At 35.4% G+C, this 19,918-nt stretch overlaps 1 protein-coding gene across 1 annotated transcript; it reads left to right on the top strand.

Moving 5' to 3' along the window:
• The first annotated feature begins 3,265 nt into the window (after window positions 1-3,265).
• On the top strand, window positions 3,266-18,383 carry LOC123942213 (butyrophilin subfamily 1 member A1-like). Its single transcript, XM_046006096.1, has 5 exons — window positions 3,266-3,300; window positions 3,422-3,480; window positions 4,089-4,115; window positions 17,217-17,243; window positions 17,447-18,383. Exons 1-5 carry the CDS (start codon window positions 3,266-3,268, stop codon window positions 17,995-17,997), a joined length of 699 nt encoding a protein of 232 aa, XP_045862052.1. The 3' UTR covers window positions 17,998-18,383.
• The last annotated feature ends 1,535 nt before the right edge of the window (window positions 18,384-19,918 follow it).

The following is a 19,918-nucleotide window of genomic DNA, read 5'->3' as shown; positions in this document are numbered from 1 at the left end:
AAAAAAAAAAAAGACTCTGGGCCTGGGTATAATCATTTGCAATTCTGTTGATATCTAATTCTTTGTCCTTAATAAAATTTAATTTAGTTGTTAGTTGATAGGACTTTCAAAATTAGCTTTAAAAATCTGTCCTCTTGGATTTTATCATTTAGTTTAGAAGGTCAAAGAAGTAAGTGACAAGGCTCTAAAATCTTTCTATTCCTAGTAACTTACATATAAGTAGAGAATTTCTCAGAACATAAATCTCTTAAAAACAAACAGAAAATAAAATTGATATTGAATACTGACTCATGTTTTTGGGGGAAATATAATTTTTATTTTAATTTTTTATAAACATATAATGTATTATTAGCCCCAGGGGTACAGGTCTGTGAATCGCCAGGTTTACACACTTCACAGCACTCACCATAGCACATACCTTCCCCAATGTCATAACCCCACCATCCTCTCCTGACCGGGAAATATAATTTTTACAATGAGTCATGGAGGAAACAAATGCTATGATTGTATAAGTAAAATATTAGAAGAGTGTGTTTTAAACACTTATCTTTTCCCTAAAATGTGGCTCTGTGCTTTCTTAAAGTTTCTTAGAAAACATTCATGGAAATTTCAAAAGGTTAGCTCATTTATTAAGTTAACATTTTGTAGAAAGCAGTATTTGAGGGACAACTCGGGGGCTCAGTCAGTTAAGCACCCGCCTTCGGCTCAGGTCATGATCTCAAGGTCCTGGGATAGTGTCCTGCATAGGGCTCCGTGCTCAGCAGGGCTATGGCTACTTTAAATGCATTTGTCAAATTGCAGTATTGCAGTAGCTACGTTGTATAAATTTGCCATAAATACTGTACAAGGGAATACTGAAATATTGCTCACTTAAATAATGAAAGGTCAGGTTTCAGGTTGCTTCTATTCACATTTTTCTTCACTGATTAATTCAGAACCTTATTTTATTTGAGTTCTATGTTAACTCATGCCTGCATGAAGATTATTTTAAATGAACAGGTTGTGAAATCCAGGACAGGGAAATGAATAGGGTTCTCGGAGAAAGATTCTGTTTCTTACCAGAGTTATACTGTGCCTTCTTCCTATCTGAGAGAAAATATGTAGAAACATGTATATGAGAGAGCTTTTCTTTTTTCACTTTTTATTTTATTTTATTATGTTATGTTAGTCACCATACAGTACCTAATGAGACAGGTTTTCTAAACATTAGAAAGAAGGTACAACCAAAGTCCTACACCTGCTAATGATTATTTTTTGATAACTGACCAAGTCATGTCCATTCCATAATTAAGGAATTACATCTCTGAAATCCATTCCATTGATATTTCATTGAATACTATGGGATATGTAGGGATGTGAAGATTTAAATAATTCTTTTGATGAGGCAATAAAGTCGGTGTAGAAAAACTTAGAACATAGCCTTAGACTCCAGAGATATAGTATCAATGAGATTAATTGAATGAAAAATGTATGTATGGGACCTATGGGTGGTTCATCAGTTAAGTGTCCAGTTCTTGATTTTGGAAGTCACAATGTCAGGGTCCTGGGATTGAGCCCCACATCAGGCTCCATGCTCAATGGGGGATGTGTTAGGATGCTCTCACCCTCTCCCTCTGCCCCTTGCTCCTCTCTCTCTCTCTCTGATGAATAAACAAATCTTTTTAAAAATATTGGAGGGGAGACAAACCATGAGAGATTGTGGACTCCAAGAAACAAACTGTTTTAGAAGGGAGGAGGGTAGGTGATGGGTAAGCCTGGTGGTTGTTTTTAAGGAGAGCACATATTACATGGAGCACTGGGTGTCATATGTAAACAATGAATCTTGGAACACTACAACAAAAACTAATGATTTATTGTATGGTGACTAACATAACACAATTAAGAAATAATTAATAAATAAGTAAAATATTTAAAATATTTATTCAGCAATTTGTTGAATTACTAATTGAATAGATAAAACTGCAAATGAAAGAAGAGTAATAAGTGTGGTTAGAAGGAGAAAATAACCAGTCATAATCATGCAAAGAATATTATATAGGTTCGGTCACTTGAGAAAATGGTCAAGGGAAGTTGAACAGCAAGTCTCAAGGTTACACTTGACTACAATATGTTCAGAGTGTTTAAGAGGCCAAGAGAAGAAAAAACTTAATTCAGAAACTTTGGAATCTGATTCCAAACGTAATATTCCTTATGTTCAGATTTAAGATATTTTCCTGTTCACAGTAAAGGCCACTCCTAGTCAAAGACCATGTTGGAAACTCAAGTGAAAGGACATTTTCTGGAACATATCTTGCATGGAAACAAGCACATTCTTCCTACCTAATCCTCTGCATCTCACCAACCTTAAAATGAAATTATGATAAGCATCTGGAAGATAGAGGATGTTGAAGAATATATGGAAAATAAAAGCAAGGAAATGAAAGCCTTGAGGAGACTGAATGAGAAGGGACAATGGGAGAATCTCAGGAAACAAAACAAAGTGGATAGAATAATTAGACTTTCAGGAAAACAAAGGACAAAGATAGGGGTGGGTAGTGATTTAAAGAATCAGGAAATGACAAGAACAAAATCATTTCTATGCAGTGCATCACCAAAGGAATGTGAATCTGAAAAAAAAATTACCATTTTCTGCCTAATGGTCTTCTGAAAAAGAAATGGAGAACACTTTGTAAATTTAAAGAGAAATACCCAATAATGCAATTGTAAGGTCATAGGGTAGCTCTATTTTTAATTTCTTAAAGAATCCCCACACTGTTTTCCAAAGTGGCTGCACAAACTTGTATTATAAATATGGAAAAGTAAGATGAATTGAAAATTTCCAATGCAATGTAAATTGCTAGGATGAATATAATGAGATAAAAGTAAGCAGAGAACACACAAAAACCGAAAAATTGGCAAAAGAGCACATGCTTATCCTCAGAAAGGGATAAAAATGAGTTAATTTTCTCAAATGACTATATGATAAGCAAATGTTGAAGAAGTGTCAGGAAGACTACCTAGAATATCATCCCACACATATTTCCTTATAGATGGCTTTAGGTATTTAAGGAATTCAAGGTTTGGAACAAAACACATATTTGATAAAATAATTTTACAAAATATTTTTCTGATAGTGGTTTTTAAAAATTATTTTCTAAATTTTGCCAATTTTACAAGTACATGATTAAGCAAGTTGTCTTTAAGTGAATACACAACTTGTATAAGTAGTAATCAATTTGTAAATCTTGGGAAAGTCTTTTTTGTAGATGTTAAAGTCATTGAGAAAATGAATGGATATAACGTGTGGACACAGATCTTTCTGTAAGTCTGATGGTTTCTAATTAAGAAATAATTTATAAGGAGCAATGGCTTGACTAATATGACAGTGATAATTAGATTGTCAAAGAATCCATGTCTTTATTTGCATTTTTATCTCTTCAAGAGTCTCAATCTTCTGTGTACTTTTCCTTTCAGATCAGAGAAGAGCCCAATTTAGGAATGGTAAGTAGCTCAGAAGTTCTTTCATGGCAGTTCTTAAATTCCATAAATAATAAAACTCCTAACTCAGCTCTAAACCCTGTTCCCAGAGAGTCAGGTGTATTATACCATTGCCTGTATTCCCTGTGTAGGAGCATAAATGGAAGAGAATCTGTAGTTAGTTGACTCGTTTTTCCCTAATTTGGAATATCACTTCATCTCACTTTCTCAGTTCTTTATTCCTTCACTCTGTTCTTCCTAATTCTTTCCTTTTCTTCTTCCTTCACCTCTCTTCTGTCCTTCCATTTTCCCATCCTTCTTATCAATCTTTATCTCAAACTACCCACCTTCTTATCATTACTTCTTCATTTTCTATCTCCCTGATTTCCTTTTTTCTTTCTATTGTTTTTAGTTTGCCTTCTTTTCTGACTCTATATTTTTCCACACACATACACAACTCAACCATTTTCTAGTTTAAGGAAGGAATGGTCACATGCTTGTGAGGAAGGAAAGCAACAGACAGATAAATATGTCACTGAATACTTAGAGAATGTCAGTGATGAGAAGAGAGGAAAAGATATAAGAAGGACCAGGAGAGAGTAATAATATTTCATCATTTTGTTCACCTGCAGACTGGCAGAACGCATCATTGTACCCTGGTGAGTGCATTATCCTGACCTTGATAATTTTCCCTGAATCTAAGATATGTAACTAAGCTCCTAAATTCTGCAAGATTTCATGCTACCAACTACCACATGGCAGAGAGAAAAAAATGTACATAACTTCTGTTCCATAGAAAACTTACCAAGAAATATAAATTACTTTTCTTTCCATCTTTTTCTAGCCTGTGTCTCACAGGACACTTACAAGTTAATTAAAGAAGATATTAAGAAATAAAAATGTATCTTGTCAATTTAATAAATTTCCTTTTTTCAATCACAATTCAAGGAAGTTTTGTATTTATGTGCATTAATCCTAGGTACTCTTTCAAATAAACATCAAAACATGAAACAGTTTAGCAAGCTAGAGTGTATCTTTAATGTATATACAAATATTCCTGGTTAAGAAGATCTACTTGGGGGGCGCCTGGGTGGCTCAGTGGATTAAGCCGCTGCCTTCGGCTCAGGTCATGATCTCAGGGTTCTGGGATCGAGCCCCTCATCGGGCTCTCTGCTCTGCGGGGAGCCTGCTTCCTCCTCTCTCTCTGCCTGCCTCTCTGCCTATTTGTGATCTCTCTCTCTGTCGAATAAATACATAAAATCTTTAAAAAAAAAAAAAGAAGAAGAAGATCTATTTGGAAAATGCCCTCTAAGCAAAGACTTAGACCTAGACTCTTCCACTGTGTAACTTTCCAATATTCTAGATGTCCTTCAAAGACAGTCAAAATTTTTTGAGAAAAAGAAATGTGAAGATCACCAAAATCTATAGTGTTTGGTAGCAGGGGTTGACAGGGCATTGACCATGTACACCTACATAGGCCAGTTCTGTCATGTGGTTTTATCTAGGCACAAAGGGAGCTGGGAAAGGTGGTTTAGCTGTTTTCCCAGAAAACAGAAAAGCAATGAGTATTGTTAGAGTTTTGCCTTCTCTACAACAAGTTGACTTTCAGGTAACCAAAGATCAATTTTATGCTTCTTTTCCTGTATCTATCTAAGTTGGTCTTTTTTCAAAAAGAGAAGCCAAGGGTCCATGGAGTCACTGCAACTAACCCTAAGGCCAAGATCTCTAGGAGATGCCCACTTGTCTTCTGTCAGTGGATGTAACTCTTCTGGATCTTGAAATCTGTGTACTCATAGACAGGAGTTGTCTGCACTCTTCATTCCATACTTAGACTATGCAATAAAACATGGATAACAATTTATGTATGGAATAAGGAAGGAGAAAGCACCACAGTCATCATTTACCAACAGCAGTAAGAATTTCCACCAGGGATACTGGGAAGGCCCCCTATTCTGAGAGTGGAAGTGTTTTCCTGATTATGTAGATCCTTGTTCTGCTCTTGAGATGTAACTTGCTTCCAGTTTTCCTCAATAGCCCTTGGCTCTCCCCCACTTGAAATGTATAGTGGCGAAGCACTCTTCTGGCTCGTGCAAATTTATTTCAAAATATGCTTTGCAGTTTTCATGCTTACATAGTTTTACTCTAAGCTCATTTTTTTGGAGAAAATGTTATTGGATATAATATACATACCACACATCTAATTAAGTGTTCACTCATTTTTTGAAAATCAATTCAATGATTTGTTAATACATTTACACAATTGGGCAACAGTCATCAAATCCAGTTTTAGAAGATTTCTATCACCTGGAAAGATCTTTTGTTTCCATTTTCTGCCAGTCCTTTCCCAGGCTCAGGCAATCCCTAGTCTACTTACTTTCTTTTATAGCTTTGCCTTTTGGACATGTATAATTGGAATCATGTAATAAATGGTCTTTCTTTTCTTTTTTTTTTCCATTTAACATGTTTTTGAGACTCTCCTTTTAGTGTGTTTTAGTACTTTGTTCTTTTATATTGCCAGATAGTATTCCATTGTAAGGATATGCCACATTATGCTTATTTATACCCTGGATAATAGGTATTTAGAATGCTTCCACTTTATTTTATAGTTTTAAGTTTTAATTTAAATTCTAGTTAGTCAACACATAGTGTAATATTAGTTTCAGAAATAGAATTTAGTGATTCATTCACATACAACACCCCGGGGCTCACCACAAAGATTGCCCTCCTTATTACCCATCATCCATTTAGCCCATTCCCTGAACCCACCTCCCCTCCAGAAATCCTTAGTTTGTTCTGTGTTGTTAAGAGGCTGTTTTACCGTTTCTCTCTCTCTCTTTTTTCTCACCCTATGTTCATCTATTTTATTTCTTAAATTCCACATATGAGTGAGGTCTGGTATTTGTCTTTCTCTGACTGACTGATCTCATTTATCATAATACACTCTAGCTCCATCCATGATGTTGCCTAATGATAACATTTTATTCTATCTTATGGTTGAGTGATATTCCATTTTATATATATGTGTGTGCATGTATATGTATACATTCATATATACAAAAATGTATACATATATATACATACATATACCTACACATATATATATGTATGTATATTACACACACACATACACGCTACTATAAACATCGATATGCATGTGTCCCTTCAAGCCAATATTTTTTTAACTTTAGTTAAATACTTAGTAGCACAATTGCTGGATCATAGGGTAGTTCTATTTTTAACTTTTTGAGGAAACTCCATACTGTTTTCCAGAGTGGATGCACCAGTTTCCACATTTGAAGCCTCATGAACAATTCTGCTAGGAACATTCACATACACATCTTTGATCGAAAATATGTTTTACTTTTTCTTGGTTATAGATTAGGAGCGGGAATTTTAAATCATAAGATAAATTTATGTTTAACTTGCAATGAAATTGTCAAACTGTTAACCAAAGTGTCTGTACCATTTTACATTTTGGACAGAAATACATGACTGCATTTGTTATTATCTGTAATCTCATTATGGTCTTCTTAGTGGATGTGAAGTGTATCTTTTTGTGGTATTGGTTTGACTTTCTCTAATGTAAAATGATGTTGAATATTATTTGATGTAGTTTATAGTCTTTGTATTCCTTCCTTGATGAAATATCTATTTATTATTTTGCCATTTTAAATTTAATTTTTATTTTTTTAAAACAATTTATTTATTTATCTGGAAGAGAGAGCAAATGAGAGAGAGTGAGCAAGTATGCATGAGCAGGGAAGGGAAGGGCGGAGGAGAGGGAGAAACAGATTCTCCACTGAACAGGAATCTTGACAGGGGGCTTGATCTTAGGACCCTGGGATCATGACATAAGCAGAGGCTTACAATTATGCCACCCAGGCACCCTATTTTGCCATTTTTCAATTGGAATGCTTGTCATCCCATTTTTGACTTTTAAGAAATCTTTTCATTTGGATACAAATCTTTTATCAGATAAATTGAGCATATTTTTTTCTAGTCTTTGTATTGTCATTTCATTTTCTTTTTAAAAATTATTTTGATTAACATATAATGTATTATTTGTCCCAGGGGTACAGGTCTGTGAATCATCAGGCTTACACATTTCACAGCACTCACCATAGCACATACCTTCCCAATTTCCATAACCCAACACACTCTCCCTACCTCCCTACCCCCCAGCAACCCTCAGTTTGTTTATGAGATTCAGAGTCTCTTATGGTTTGTCTCCCTCCTGATCCCATCTTGTTTCATTTTTTTCCTTCCCTACCCCCAAAACCCCCACCCTGCCTCTCAAATTCCTCATATCAGAGAGATCATATGATAATTGTCTTTCTCTAATTGACTTATTTCATTCAGAATAATACCCTCTGGTTCCATCCACATCATTGCAAATGGCAAGATTTCATTTTTTATGGCAGCATAGTATTCCATTTTGTGTGTGTGTGTGTGTGTGTGTGTGTGTGTGTGTGTGTACACACCACTTCTTCTATATCCATTCATCTATTGATGGACAGCTCAGTTCTTTCCATAGTTTGGCTATTGTGTACATTGCTGCTATAAACATTTGGGTGCATAGGCCCCTCTGGATCACTACATATGTATTTTTAGGGTAAATACTCAGTAGTGCAATTGCTGGGTCTTAGGGTAGCTCTATTTTCAACTTTTTGAGGAATCTTCATGTTGTGGAGTGGCTGCACCACTTGCATTCCCAGAGTGGAATTTTTCCAGAGTGGCTGCACCAGCTTGCATTTCCACCAACAGTGTAGGAGGGTTACCCTTTCTCTGCATCCTCACTAATATCTGTCGTTTTGAGACTTGTTAATTTTAGCCATTCTGACTGGTGTGAGGTGAGATTTCATTGTGGTTTTGATTTGTATTTCCCTGATGCTGAGTGATGTGGAGCACTTCTTCATGTGTCTGTTGGCCATCTGGATGTCTTCTTTGCAGAAATGTCTGTTCATGTCCTCTGCCCATTTCTTGATTGGATTATTTGTTCTTTGGGTGTTGAGTTTGATAAATCTATATAGATTTTAGATACTAGCCCTTTATCCATTATGTCATTTGCAAATATCTTCTCCCATTCTGTCAGTTGTCTTTTGATTTTGTTAACTGTTTCCTTTGCTGTGCAAAAGCTTTTGATCTTGATGAAGTCCCAATAGTTCATTTTTGCCCTTGCTTCCTTGCTTCTGGTGATGTTTCTAGGAAGAAGTTGCTGTGGCTGAGGTTGAAGAGGTTTCTGACTGTGTTCTCCTCAAGGATTTTGATGGATTCCTATCTCACATTGAGGTCTTTCATCCATTTGGAGTCTATTTTTGTGTGTAGTGTAAGGAAATGGTACAGTTTCATTCTTCTGCATGTGGCTGTCCAATTGTCCCAACACCATTTGTTGAAGAGACTGTCTTTTTCCCAATGGACCTTCTTTCCAGTTTGTCAAAGATTAGTTGACCATAGGGTTGAGGGTCCATTTCTGGGCTCTCTATTCTGTTCCATTGATCTATGTGTCTGTTTTTGTGCTGGTACAATTCTGTCTTGATGATGACAGCTTTGTAATAGAGCTTGAAGTCTGGAATTGTGATGCCACTGACTTTGCATTCTTTTTCAACATTCCTCTGGCTATTTAGGGTCTTTTCTGGTTCCCTAAAAATTTTAGGATTATTTGTTCCATTTCTTTGAAAAAAATGGATGGCATTTTCATAGGGATTGCATTAAATGTGTAGATTGCTCTCAGTAGCATAGACATTTTTACAATATTTGTTCTTCCAATCCAAGAGAGTGGAAAGTTTTTCCAGTTTTTGTGTCTTCCTCAATTTCTTTCATGAGTACTTTACAGTTTTCTGAGTACGGATCCTTTGCCTCTTTGGTTAGGTTTATTCCTAGGTAACTTATGGTTTGGGTGCAATTGTAAATGGGATTGGCTCCTTAATTTCTCTTTCTTCTGTCTTGTTGTTGGTGTATAGAAATGCACCTGATTTCTGTGCATTGATTTTATACCCTGACACATTACTGAATTTCTGTATGAGTTCTAGCAATTCTGGAGTGGAGTCTTTTGGGATATCCACATAAAGTATCATATCATCTGCAAAGATTGAGAGTTTGACTTCTTGTTTGCCAATTCAGATACCTTTTATTTCCTTTTGTTGTCTGATTGCTGAGGCTAGGACTTCTAGTACTATGTTGAATAGCACTGGTGATAGTGGACATCCCTGCTGTGTTCCTGGCCTTAGGGGAAAAGCTCTATTTTTCCCCATTGAGAATGATATTCACTGTGGGTTTTTCATAGATGGCTTTGATGATATTGAGGTATGTACCCTCTATCCCTAAAATTTGAAAAGGTTTTTGTTTTTTGTTTGTTTGTTTGTTTGTTTTTATATACTTTATTTACTTATTTTACAGAGAGACACAGAGAGAAAGGGAACACAAGCAGGGTGAGTGGGAGAGGGAGAAGAAGGCTTCCTGCCAAGCAGGGAGCCCAATATGGGGCTTGATACCAGCACCCTGGGATCATGAACTGAGCCAAAGGCAGACACTTAAAAGCTGAGCCACCAGGCCCCTCTGAAGACTTTTGATCATGAAAGAATGCTATACTTTGTCAAATGCTTTTTCAGCATCAACTAAGAATATCATATGGTTCTTGTTCTTTCTTTTATTAATGTATTGTATCATATCGATTTGTGGATGTTGAAAAAATCTTGCAGCCTGGAAATAAATCCCACTTGGTCGTAGTGAATAATCCTTTTAATGTACTGTTGGATTCTATTGGCTATTATTTTGGTGAGAATTTTTGCATCTGTGTTCATCAAGAATATTGGTCTGTAATTCTCCTGGTGCACACCCCTGTTTGGAGTCTCCAATCCCAGCAGATTATTGCCTTATGCTCCTGCACCAGTCCTCTTGGAGGAGGAAGGATGGAGTCTCTCCAGATCTGTCACTTGTGAGGGTCCCTGCTTGAAAAGCAGTGGCCTGACTGTGCCTTGGATCACAGTTTAAGGTAACCCAAGCTGAGAGCTCACTTCTTTGCTCCATCTCTGTAGCCAGTTTCCCCTCTATGATACCTGGCAGTTTGCCACACTCAGACACCCCCAGTCTTTCTGTGATCCTGTGGGTCCTGAGACCACACTGTCCCCTTGAGGGCTCCACCACTGCTTAGTCTCTGGAGCAATATCCCTCAGTGGAACAAACTTCTAAAAGTTCTGATTTTTTTTGCTCCACTTCTCCACTGCTTGCCAGGAGCCAGTCCCTCCCCCTGCAGTCTATCTTCTTGTCACTTTGGATTCACTTCTCCACACATCCTACCTTCCAGAAAGTCGTCAATTTTCTGTTCCAAGAATTGCTGCTCTTCTTCTCCTCTATCTCCTGTTGAATTTGTAGGTGTTCAGATTCATTTGATAACTATCTAGCTGTACTTCTGGGACCTAATGATTTTTTCAGTCTGCTACTCCTCCACCATCTTGCTTCCCCCCAAAGGTTAATTAATTTTTTTTAAGATTAATTAATTTTAAAGAAGCATTTGTGGTTATGTGCTCACTAGAAGAATATATCATCCTTTCATTTTCTTACTGGTGTATTTTGAAATGCTTAAGATTTTATTTTGATAAGGTCCAACATATCAGTTTATTTTTTCTCAAGCTTTTGGCTTCACATTTCAGAAGACCTTGCATAATTTGGGGTTTCAAATATATTTTCTCCAATTTTTTCTACTGGAAGTCTTATGGTTTTAGCTCTTGCCTTTAGGTCTATGACACTTTTTGAGTTCATAGTTTGTGTGGCATGAGGGAAACATCTTTTTGCATGTGGATATCTGATGTGCCAACACCAACTCTTGAAAAGACTATATCTTTCCCCATTGAATTGCCTTGGTTCTTTTGAAAATATCAATTGATCACGACTTTATTAATGGATTTAAACTTTTGTTCTACTGATCTATTTGTCTGTCTTCATGCCATTCTCTTCATTACTATCATTTTATAGTATGTTTTAAAATTTGAAGATGTTTCCTTTTTGAATTGTTAAGTTCTCTGCTATTTTTAGTCTGAACTGAAGATGAAACACTGATGAATGTTGGACTCTCATGCTTTAGGTGTGCTTCCTTTTTTGATTGTTCAGTTCTCTGCTATTTTTGGTCCAAACTGAAGATAAAATTTGAAGATGTTAAGTCTTCTCATTTTGATCTTTAAAAAAAAATGTATCTTGGCTATTTTGGTTCCTTTGCATTTCCATATGAATTCTAGAATCTACTTGAAAGTTTCTCAAAAACAAAAACAAAAACCTGGAGTAATTCTGGTAAGAATTGTATTGAATCTGTAGGTAACTTTGGGTTGAATTGCCATTTTAAAGACTTATTTATTTATGTATTTATTTGTTAGAGACAGAGAGAGACCATGAAAAAGGAGGAAGAGCTGCAGGCAGAGGGAGAAGCAGACTCCCCACAGATCAGGGAGCCCTATGTGGAACTCAATTCCAGGACCCTGGGATCATGACCTGGCCGAAGGCAGATGCTTAACTGTGGGCCACCCAGGCACCCTCAATTGCCATTTTAATATTAGACTTTCTATTCATGAGCATAGAATGTTTCTCTTTTTACTTATATCATCTGTGTTGTCTCAGCAATGTTTTGCTTTCACCTTTTCATTAAATTTCTTCTTATTTGATATTCTTTGAAATTGTGAATGAATAGTTTAATTTCATTTTAGACATGATTAGAGTTTGTGTGTCATTTTTTTTTTTTAAATCCTGTAACCTTACTGAATTCATTGATCAAGTTCTAGTAGACTTTTGTGGACATTTGTATGATTTTCTACAGGAATAATGAGTCAACTGTGAATGAAAAGAGATTTGTTTCTTTTTTCTTTTTTTGAATACTGCTACATTTATTTATTTATTTTTCAGCGTAACAGTATTCATTATTTTTGCACAACACCCAGTGCTTCTTTTTTCAAATCTGGATTCTTTTTTTTTTTTTTTTTTTTGACAGAGAGAAATCACAACTAGGCAGAGAGGCAGGCAGAGAGAGAGGAGGAAGCCGGCTCCCTGCGGAGCAGAGAGCCCGATGTGGGGCTCGAATCCAGGACCCTGAGATCATAACCTGAGCGGAAGGCAGAGGCTTTAACCCACTGAGCCACCCAGCACCCCTGGATTCTTTTTTTTTTTAAACTAACTGCATAGAATCTCCATTACAATGTTGAATAGAAATAGCAAAAGCAGATATCTTTGCCTTGATTTCTACCATGAAGTGAAAAAAACACATTATTTTATTATTAAGTATTCCATCTGTTGTATAGTTTTCATAGATACACTTTATCAGGTTGAAAACTGCCCATCTGTTTCTAGTTTATTATTTTTTTATCATGTTGGTATTGGAATTTATCAAATGCTTTTTCTGTGCCTATTGAGATGGTTATGTCATTTTGTTGATTATTTTATTAGTATGGCTTGTTACATTAATTGATGTTCACACATTAAGCTGATCTTACATCCTGGGCACAAACCCCACTTGATGGTGATCTATAATTTTTTTGTATGTCTTGTTACATTCTATTTGTTAATTTTTATTGATAGTTTTTGCATTTGTATTCATAAAAGATATTTGTGATATTTTTTTCCGGCTTTGAAATCAGTGTGACACAATCCTCCTAGAATGAGTTTAGAAATATCTCTCCTTCTTTATTTTCTGGAGGGTTTTGTTGAATATTGCTATTATTTATTTTTTATTATTTTATTATTTATTTATTCCAAAATATCAGTATTTCTTTTTTTAATTTAATTTAACTTAATTTTTTTAAATTTCTTTTCAGCATAACAGTATTCATTCTTTTTGCACCACACCCAGTGCTCTATGCAATACATGCCCTCCCTATTACCCACCACCTGGTTCCCCCAACCTCCCATCCCCCCATCCCTTCAAAACCCTTAGGTTCTTTTACAGAGTCCATAGTCTCTCATGGTTCATCTCCCCTTCTAATTTCCCTCAACTCCCTTCTCTCCATCTCCCCATGTCCTCCATGTTATTTGTTATGCTCCACAAATAAGTGAAACCATATGATAATTGACTCTCTCTGCTTGACTTATATCACTCAGCATAATCTCTTCCAGTCCCATCCATGTTGCTACAAAAGTTGGGTATTCATCCTTTCTGATGGAGGCGTAATACTCCATCATGTATATGGACCACATCTTCCTTATCCATTCGTCTGTTGAAGGACATCTTGGTTCTTTCCACAGTTCGGTGACCATGGCCATCGCTGCTATAAACATTGGGGTACAGATGGCCCTTCTTTTCACTACATCTGTATCTTTGGGGTAAATACCCAGTAGTGCAATTGCAGGGTCCTAGAGAAGCTCTATTTTTAATTTCTTGAGGAGTCTCCACACTGTTCTCCAAAGTGGCTGCACCAACTTGCATTCCCACCAGCAGTGTAAGAGGGTTCCCCTTTCTCCACATCCTCTCCAACACACGTTGTTTCCTATCTTGCTAATTTTGACCATTCTAACTGGTGTAAGGTGGTATCTCAATGTGCTATTATTTATTTTTCTAAATTTTGGTAAAGTACACCAGTAAAGCCAACTGGAACTGGGAATTTCTTTGTGGAAAGTTTATAATTAATAATAATTCTTATAATTGTATCACTAATAAGTAACTAAGATATTAACAAATTAGTAAATTTTAGTTAGTAAATAAGTGAATTAGCAAATTAACAAATTAGTAAATATTAATAAATTAGTAAGTTAAATTACTTAATACTTAATTAATTAATATTACTATTTATTGGTAATAAATTAATAAATAAGATATTAAATCTTACTTGTTAAAGCTCTATCTAGATTTTCTATTTCTTATGTCATTGTCAGTAATTTGTATTTTAAAGAATTTTTGCATTTCATCTAAGTCTAATTTAGTGGCATAGGGATTTTCATAGAAATCCCATTTTAGCCTTCTAATTTATGAGAGTTTATTAGTGATGTCCTGTCTTGCAAGACCCCCTCATGTGTATATGTGAGTTGATTATTATGGCTTTAATTTTTTTCTCTCTTTTTCTTTTTTTTAAAGTTTTAATTAATTTATTTATTTTAATTCCAGTTAGTTCACACACAGTGTAATATTAATTTCAGGTGTATAGTTTCATGACTCAGAACTTTCACACAACACCTGGTACTCAATATAACAAGTGCTCAATATAACAAGTGCTTCTTATTATTGAACTCTGCTGACTTTTCTAAGAAGGAGCATTTACTTAACTGACTGACATAGTCAAATATTGAATTTAGGGTTTTCTTCATTGATTGATCTTTTTATAAAGATTTTATTTATTTATTAGAGAGAGCATGAGGTGGGGAGGCACAGAAGCAAAGAGAGAAGCAGACTCCCCACTGAGCAAAGAGTCCACAACATGACTCCATCCCAGGACCCTGAGAACATGACCTAAGCCAAAGGCAGATGCTTAACCAATCGAACCACCCAGGCACCCCTTCTTCATTGATTTCTAATTTCATTACTTTTGATTACTTCAAGCTCAGTTTACTACTTACTTTTTAGTCTCTTTAAGGAGAAGCTTAGTTTATTGGTTTAATTAGTAATTGGTTTAATTCTCCTTTTCTATAGAAGACATTTAAAACTCTACATTTCCCTTTAGGTTCTGCTTTTAGCTGCATCCAGTAGATTTTGGTATGTAATATTTTCATTTTCATTCAACTCAAAATAGCTTCTAAATTCTCCTTTGATTCCTTTTTGTTCCATAGATTATTTATAAATATATTGTTTAATACCAAATTTTTCTTTACTTCTAAAATTTGCTCCTGTTTTCATTTTCAACTTGATTCCACTGTAATGAGATAAAATCCTTTAATGGACATTTTTTATTAATCATTTTAGTTTTTCCTAACTGAGTGCTGTGTGCCCTTGTCAGTTGCCTTTGTGCATTTCTAGAATTCAAAAGTTCCAATTTGAGAACTTTTCCAGTCTTATTGTTGCTTTGAGAGAGAGAATTTATCAAGCCATTCCTTAAGTCATTACAGAAGCCCTTTGCTTCATGTTCTTTTTTTTTTTTAAGATTTTATTTATTTATTTGACAGAGATCACAAGTAGGCAGAGAAGCAAGCAAAGAGAGAGAGGAGGAAGCAGGCTTCCTCCTGAGCAGAGAACTGATTTGGGGCTCGATCCCAGGACCCTGGGATCATGATCCGAGCCAAAGGCAGAGGCTTTAACCCACTGAGCCACCCAGGTGCCCTGCTTCATGTTATTTTTGACAACTTTTTCATCTGAACTTCATAGACCTCTCATATATTTCCTCCCAGTTAGCTTCATGTAGCGATAATTATATCCAAAGTAACTGTAGACATATTTGGCAACCTGATTTATTTTCTTATACATCTCCTTTTATGGTTGGGTTCTTGAAGCCACCTGAACAACTATGAAAAATTCATCATTTTAACTTGTTCTTTTCCTTAACTCACTTTGTTCAATAAAGAATTGCACTCTTCCTTTGTGCTAAAAACAAACAAACAAACAAACAAAAAAACACTATTTCACTTCATCTCTTCTCCGGAGTGGTCTAGAAAAGTGATTGCCATACTTGTTCTGTAAAGATCCATATTATAAATAGTTTAAGGTTTGTGGGCTATATGGTCTGCTCACAATTACTCAGTGGTGCCTTGTACACTAAGGAGCCATAGGCAATACATAATGAATTAGTGTGGCTGTCTCCCAGTAAAACTGTATTTACAAAGACAATTAGCGGGCTGATTCTTGGTTTAGAAAAGGTCACCCTTTTAAACTCTAATACTTGCCCATTTATTGGAGTTTTTCTATTTATTTTGATTTATGCCAGAAAAAAAAGTAAATGATTATTTTGAGAATGAATAGGTTTTTCAATAAGATGTCAATAACAGATTCAATGAGTGCTCTCTTTTCAAATACATTCCTTCATATCTGCAGTGTTTAGGAACACATGATATGCTTTCCAAATGATCATAGGAAACAGTTTTAGCAAATGTTTTCTCTACTTATTATGGATGTCCATGTGTGTGGTCAGTTTTATCTGTTTTGTCATGTCTATTGCCTAAGCACTAAACTAGACCACACATTTTCTTGTTTAATAGTAGCATTTTCATCTTTAGACTGTTCTTTCTGCATTGAGTAGTATAATTAACTTTATTTTTTGTAAATATACCTATATCTCCATGGTTAACACAATGGCTTGGTATTCCTCACTTCTGCAAATGATAATATGAGAATATCTGGTTCTATGGCTCTCCTGGGCAACTCCCTTCAAAATAGTAACTCTGAGAACCAGGAATCTTCTGATCTCCTGTATTCTCCATTTTTAGAGTCTTTCCTCTTAGCCTTGTACCTAGGGAAGGAGTGGGAAAATGTTAAAATGGGAATGAGAATGAAAAAATATCATATGAACTATTTTATTGTCAAAAGTATAAATGGTATGTTTCCTGCTGTGCACATTTTATTGACCATAACTCAGTCACATAAACTCACCTAAATGCAATGTGATGGGAGATGGAAACATGTAACTTCAGTGCCTATTTAAAAAGAGGATAATTATTTTGGGACATCTCTATTCAATACCAAAGAAAATACAAGTTAGAGGAATTAATTCTTATGGGAATATTTAACAAGATAAGCAGTGAAAACTTTAGGTCAAGCAAAAGTTACTGAATAAATTTGGGAAATAAACAAAATAAGTGTTGGGAGAAATTACCTCTTTTGCCAATAAATTAGGGCTGATGATGCATATTTATGTTCTTTTCAGACTGGAGGAAAGAATTTTTCCAGGCTGGTGAGTCATTCCCTGGTGGTCTAACAGGGCCTCTACTCCTTATGCTCCAGCTCAGTCTCTGGAGAAGTTTCTGGAGGGCAGATGAAAAGCTCCACTGAGAATATATACACCTCCCACAGCCCCAAGATATCTCAGGCTAACACAGCTATCTCTGTTTCCAAGATCACTCTAACCTTTTCAGAGAATATTATTCTGTCTTTCAGAGAATATTATTGTCTTTGCAGCAAATGTTATTCTAGATCCAGCCACAGCCCATCCTGCACTCATCTTGTCTGAAGAGAACAGATGTGTAAGCTGTGGAAAGAAGCCTCAAGATCTACCTAAGGACCCACAGAGATTTAATTCCCTTCCCTGTGTTCTGGGACACCCAGTCATCACCTCAGGGAGGTGCTACTGGGAAGTAGACATCAGAGATAGTGGAGCGTGGGACCTGGGAATATGCAGGAATAATATAATGAGGCAGGGGAGGATTTGTATAAAACCTGAGGATGGTTTCTGGGCCATCAGGTTTTATAAAGATGAGTACTGGGCACTCACTTCTCCAGAAATGCAGCTTACTGTAAGAGAGCACCCTGCCAGAATGTGTATTTTCTTAGAATATGAGGATGGACGTATCTCATTCTACAATATGACAGATAAATCCCACATTCACACTTTCTCTCAAGGTTCCTTTAATGGGACTGTAAGGCCTTTTTTCAGGCTTTGGCTCAATGATTCAAAACATTTGACCATCTGTCCAGTGCCTGAAGCATAACCCTTAATGTGGTCCCTCCCCTATATTGGCAGCATCCTAAGACCTGCAGGTCAGTCTGGATTGAAGTACGAGGACATGACATGAATTCTCTTATACCAGAAACAAATTATTTTTTCTTGACCTTTTCTTTTATTCTCCCTAACATTTTATCTCCTTCATAAATGACTCCTCAAAGGCATGGTGCAGCATGGAAAAATGTGTGCTTCTTATGCTATGTTTAATGAAAATGTATATACATATAAAACATATGCACATTCATATAATATAACCATTTTATTACTATAAATGTACACAAGGAACTAGTGTGTGTCATTGCCCAAACAATGTTGAAACTTCTTTAATATCTGACAAATGTAGGAATAAGGAGAATAACCTTTTATTTTATACTCCTTTGTATCTTTGGGTTTTGAACTATGTTTATAAAATGATATGCAGAAAAATAAAATTAGTTTCAAATACATGAATAATTGAAGTATTCTCAGTTGTCTAATCAGTAAGACATTCACAGGGAAGCAAATATTTCCTCGTTTATCCCTCAATTTATCCTTTCCTTTTCATGAAATTCATTCATACGCTTTTTATTCTCTTCATTCGCTTATGAATGAAGCTCATAATTCATTCCTTTCTGTTCCTATCACCATTTATGTTTTTAGAGGCCATTTTCTTAATTTACACGTAACAAAATTGACTTTTTACAATACAAGCCCGTGAGTTTTAACATTTTTAGACACTCATGTGGCCACTGCTACACTCAAGATACAAGATAAGGACACAAGTCCCTTTGCCCCATAAACACTTTTATGTTGTTCTCTTGTAGTCAAACTTTTTGTAAATACCCTACCAGCAAAAAAAAAAAAAAAAAAAAAAAAAAATCAGATTTCTGTCCCTATGCTTTTGTATTTTTTAGATGTCACAAAAATAAAATCATATAGTATGTTGTATTTGGAGATTGCTTTTCATTCAGAATGAGGCTTTTGATGTTTATCCATGTTAACGTAGGCATTAGTACTTCATTTTTAATATTTGCTGAGTAGTGTTCTATTGAATGAATATACCACAGTTTGTCTCTTCACTCGCTGAATACCATTTATGTTATTTCCATGTTGGGATTGTAATCAATAAAGCTGATATAAACACTCACGTATACTTTTTTTGTGTGGACATTATTTTCACTTTTTTATAATAAATACCTAGAAATGGAATTGCTGGGTCATCTAGTAAGAGTGGTTTCAACTTTGTAAGAAACTGTGAGACTCTTTCCAGAGGAGCTTTATCATTGTGAAGTCCCACTAGAAACATATGAGAGCTCCAGCTGCTCCACATCCTTACCAGTGCCTGGTACTGTCAGTTTACCTTTTTTTGTTGTTGTTGTTTCATTTTTCTTTTATTATTTAATATTATTTACAATAATTTTATAGTGATATTTCACTAAATTTTTGCTTGAATTTCTCTAATGGGTAGTAAAGCATCTTTTCTTGTGCTTGTATACCATTTGTGCATCTTCTGCATGAAGTGTCTGTTTAAATGCATAGTCTATTTTCTAAACATTTTAATAGACTTCATTGAAGAGCAGTTTTAGGTTTACCAAAAAATTGTGCAAAAAGTACAAAAAGTTTATATATGTATCCACTCTTCCCTAGTGGAATTTCACCTAGTAATGTCTTGAGGTAGTGCTTTTGTTACAGTTGAGGAACCAATTTGACAGATTATTGTTAACTAAATTACATCATTTACATGAGATCCACTCTTTGTTGTACCTTCTATGGGGATTTTTTTTTTTTATAATTTTAATGAGGCTTTCCTAAGTGCCAGTCACATTAGTTTGAATTTTTTTTTTAAAGATTTTATTTATTTATTTGACAGAGAGAGAGATCACAAGTAGGCAGAGAGGCAGGCAGAGAGAGAGGAGGAAGCAGTCTCC

The sequence above is a fragment of the Meles meles genome, chromosome 5, assembly GCF_922984935.1.
Source record: "Meles meles chromosome 5, mMelMel3.1 paternal haplotype, whole genome shotgun sequence".
In the NCBI taxonomy this organism is placed as follows: domain Eukaryota; kingdom Metazoa; phylum Chordata; class Mammalia; order Carnivora; family Mustelidae; genus Meles; species Meles meles.
Note: the sequence above shows the minus strand (reverse complement) of the source record. Positions and strands in the feature narration are given on the sequence as shown.

Bases quoted from the DNA above. Each gene is read 5' to 3' on its own strand.
- LOC123942213 (XM_046006096.1), top strand. From the start codon at position 3,266: ATGAATGGATATAACGTGTGGACACAGATCTTTCT. The intron at 3,301-3,421 runs GTAAGTCTGATG...TATCTCTTCAAG, and splicing joins GTGTGGACACAGATCTTTCT to AGTCTCAATCTTCTGTGTAC. The intron at 4,116-17,216 runs GTGAGTGCATTA...TGTTCTTTTCAG, and splicing joins GAACGCATCATTGTACCCTG to ACTGGAGGAAAGAATTTTTC.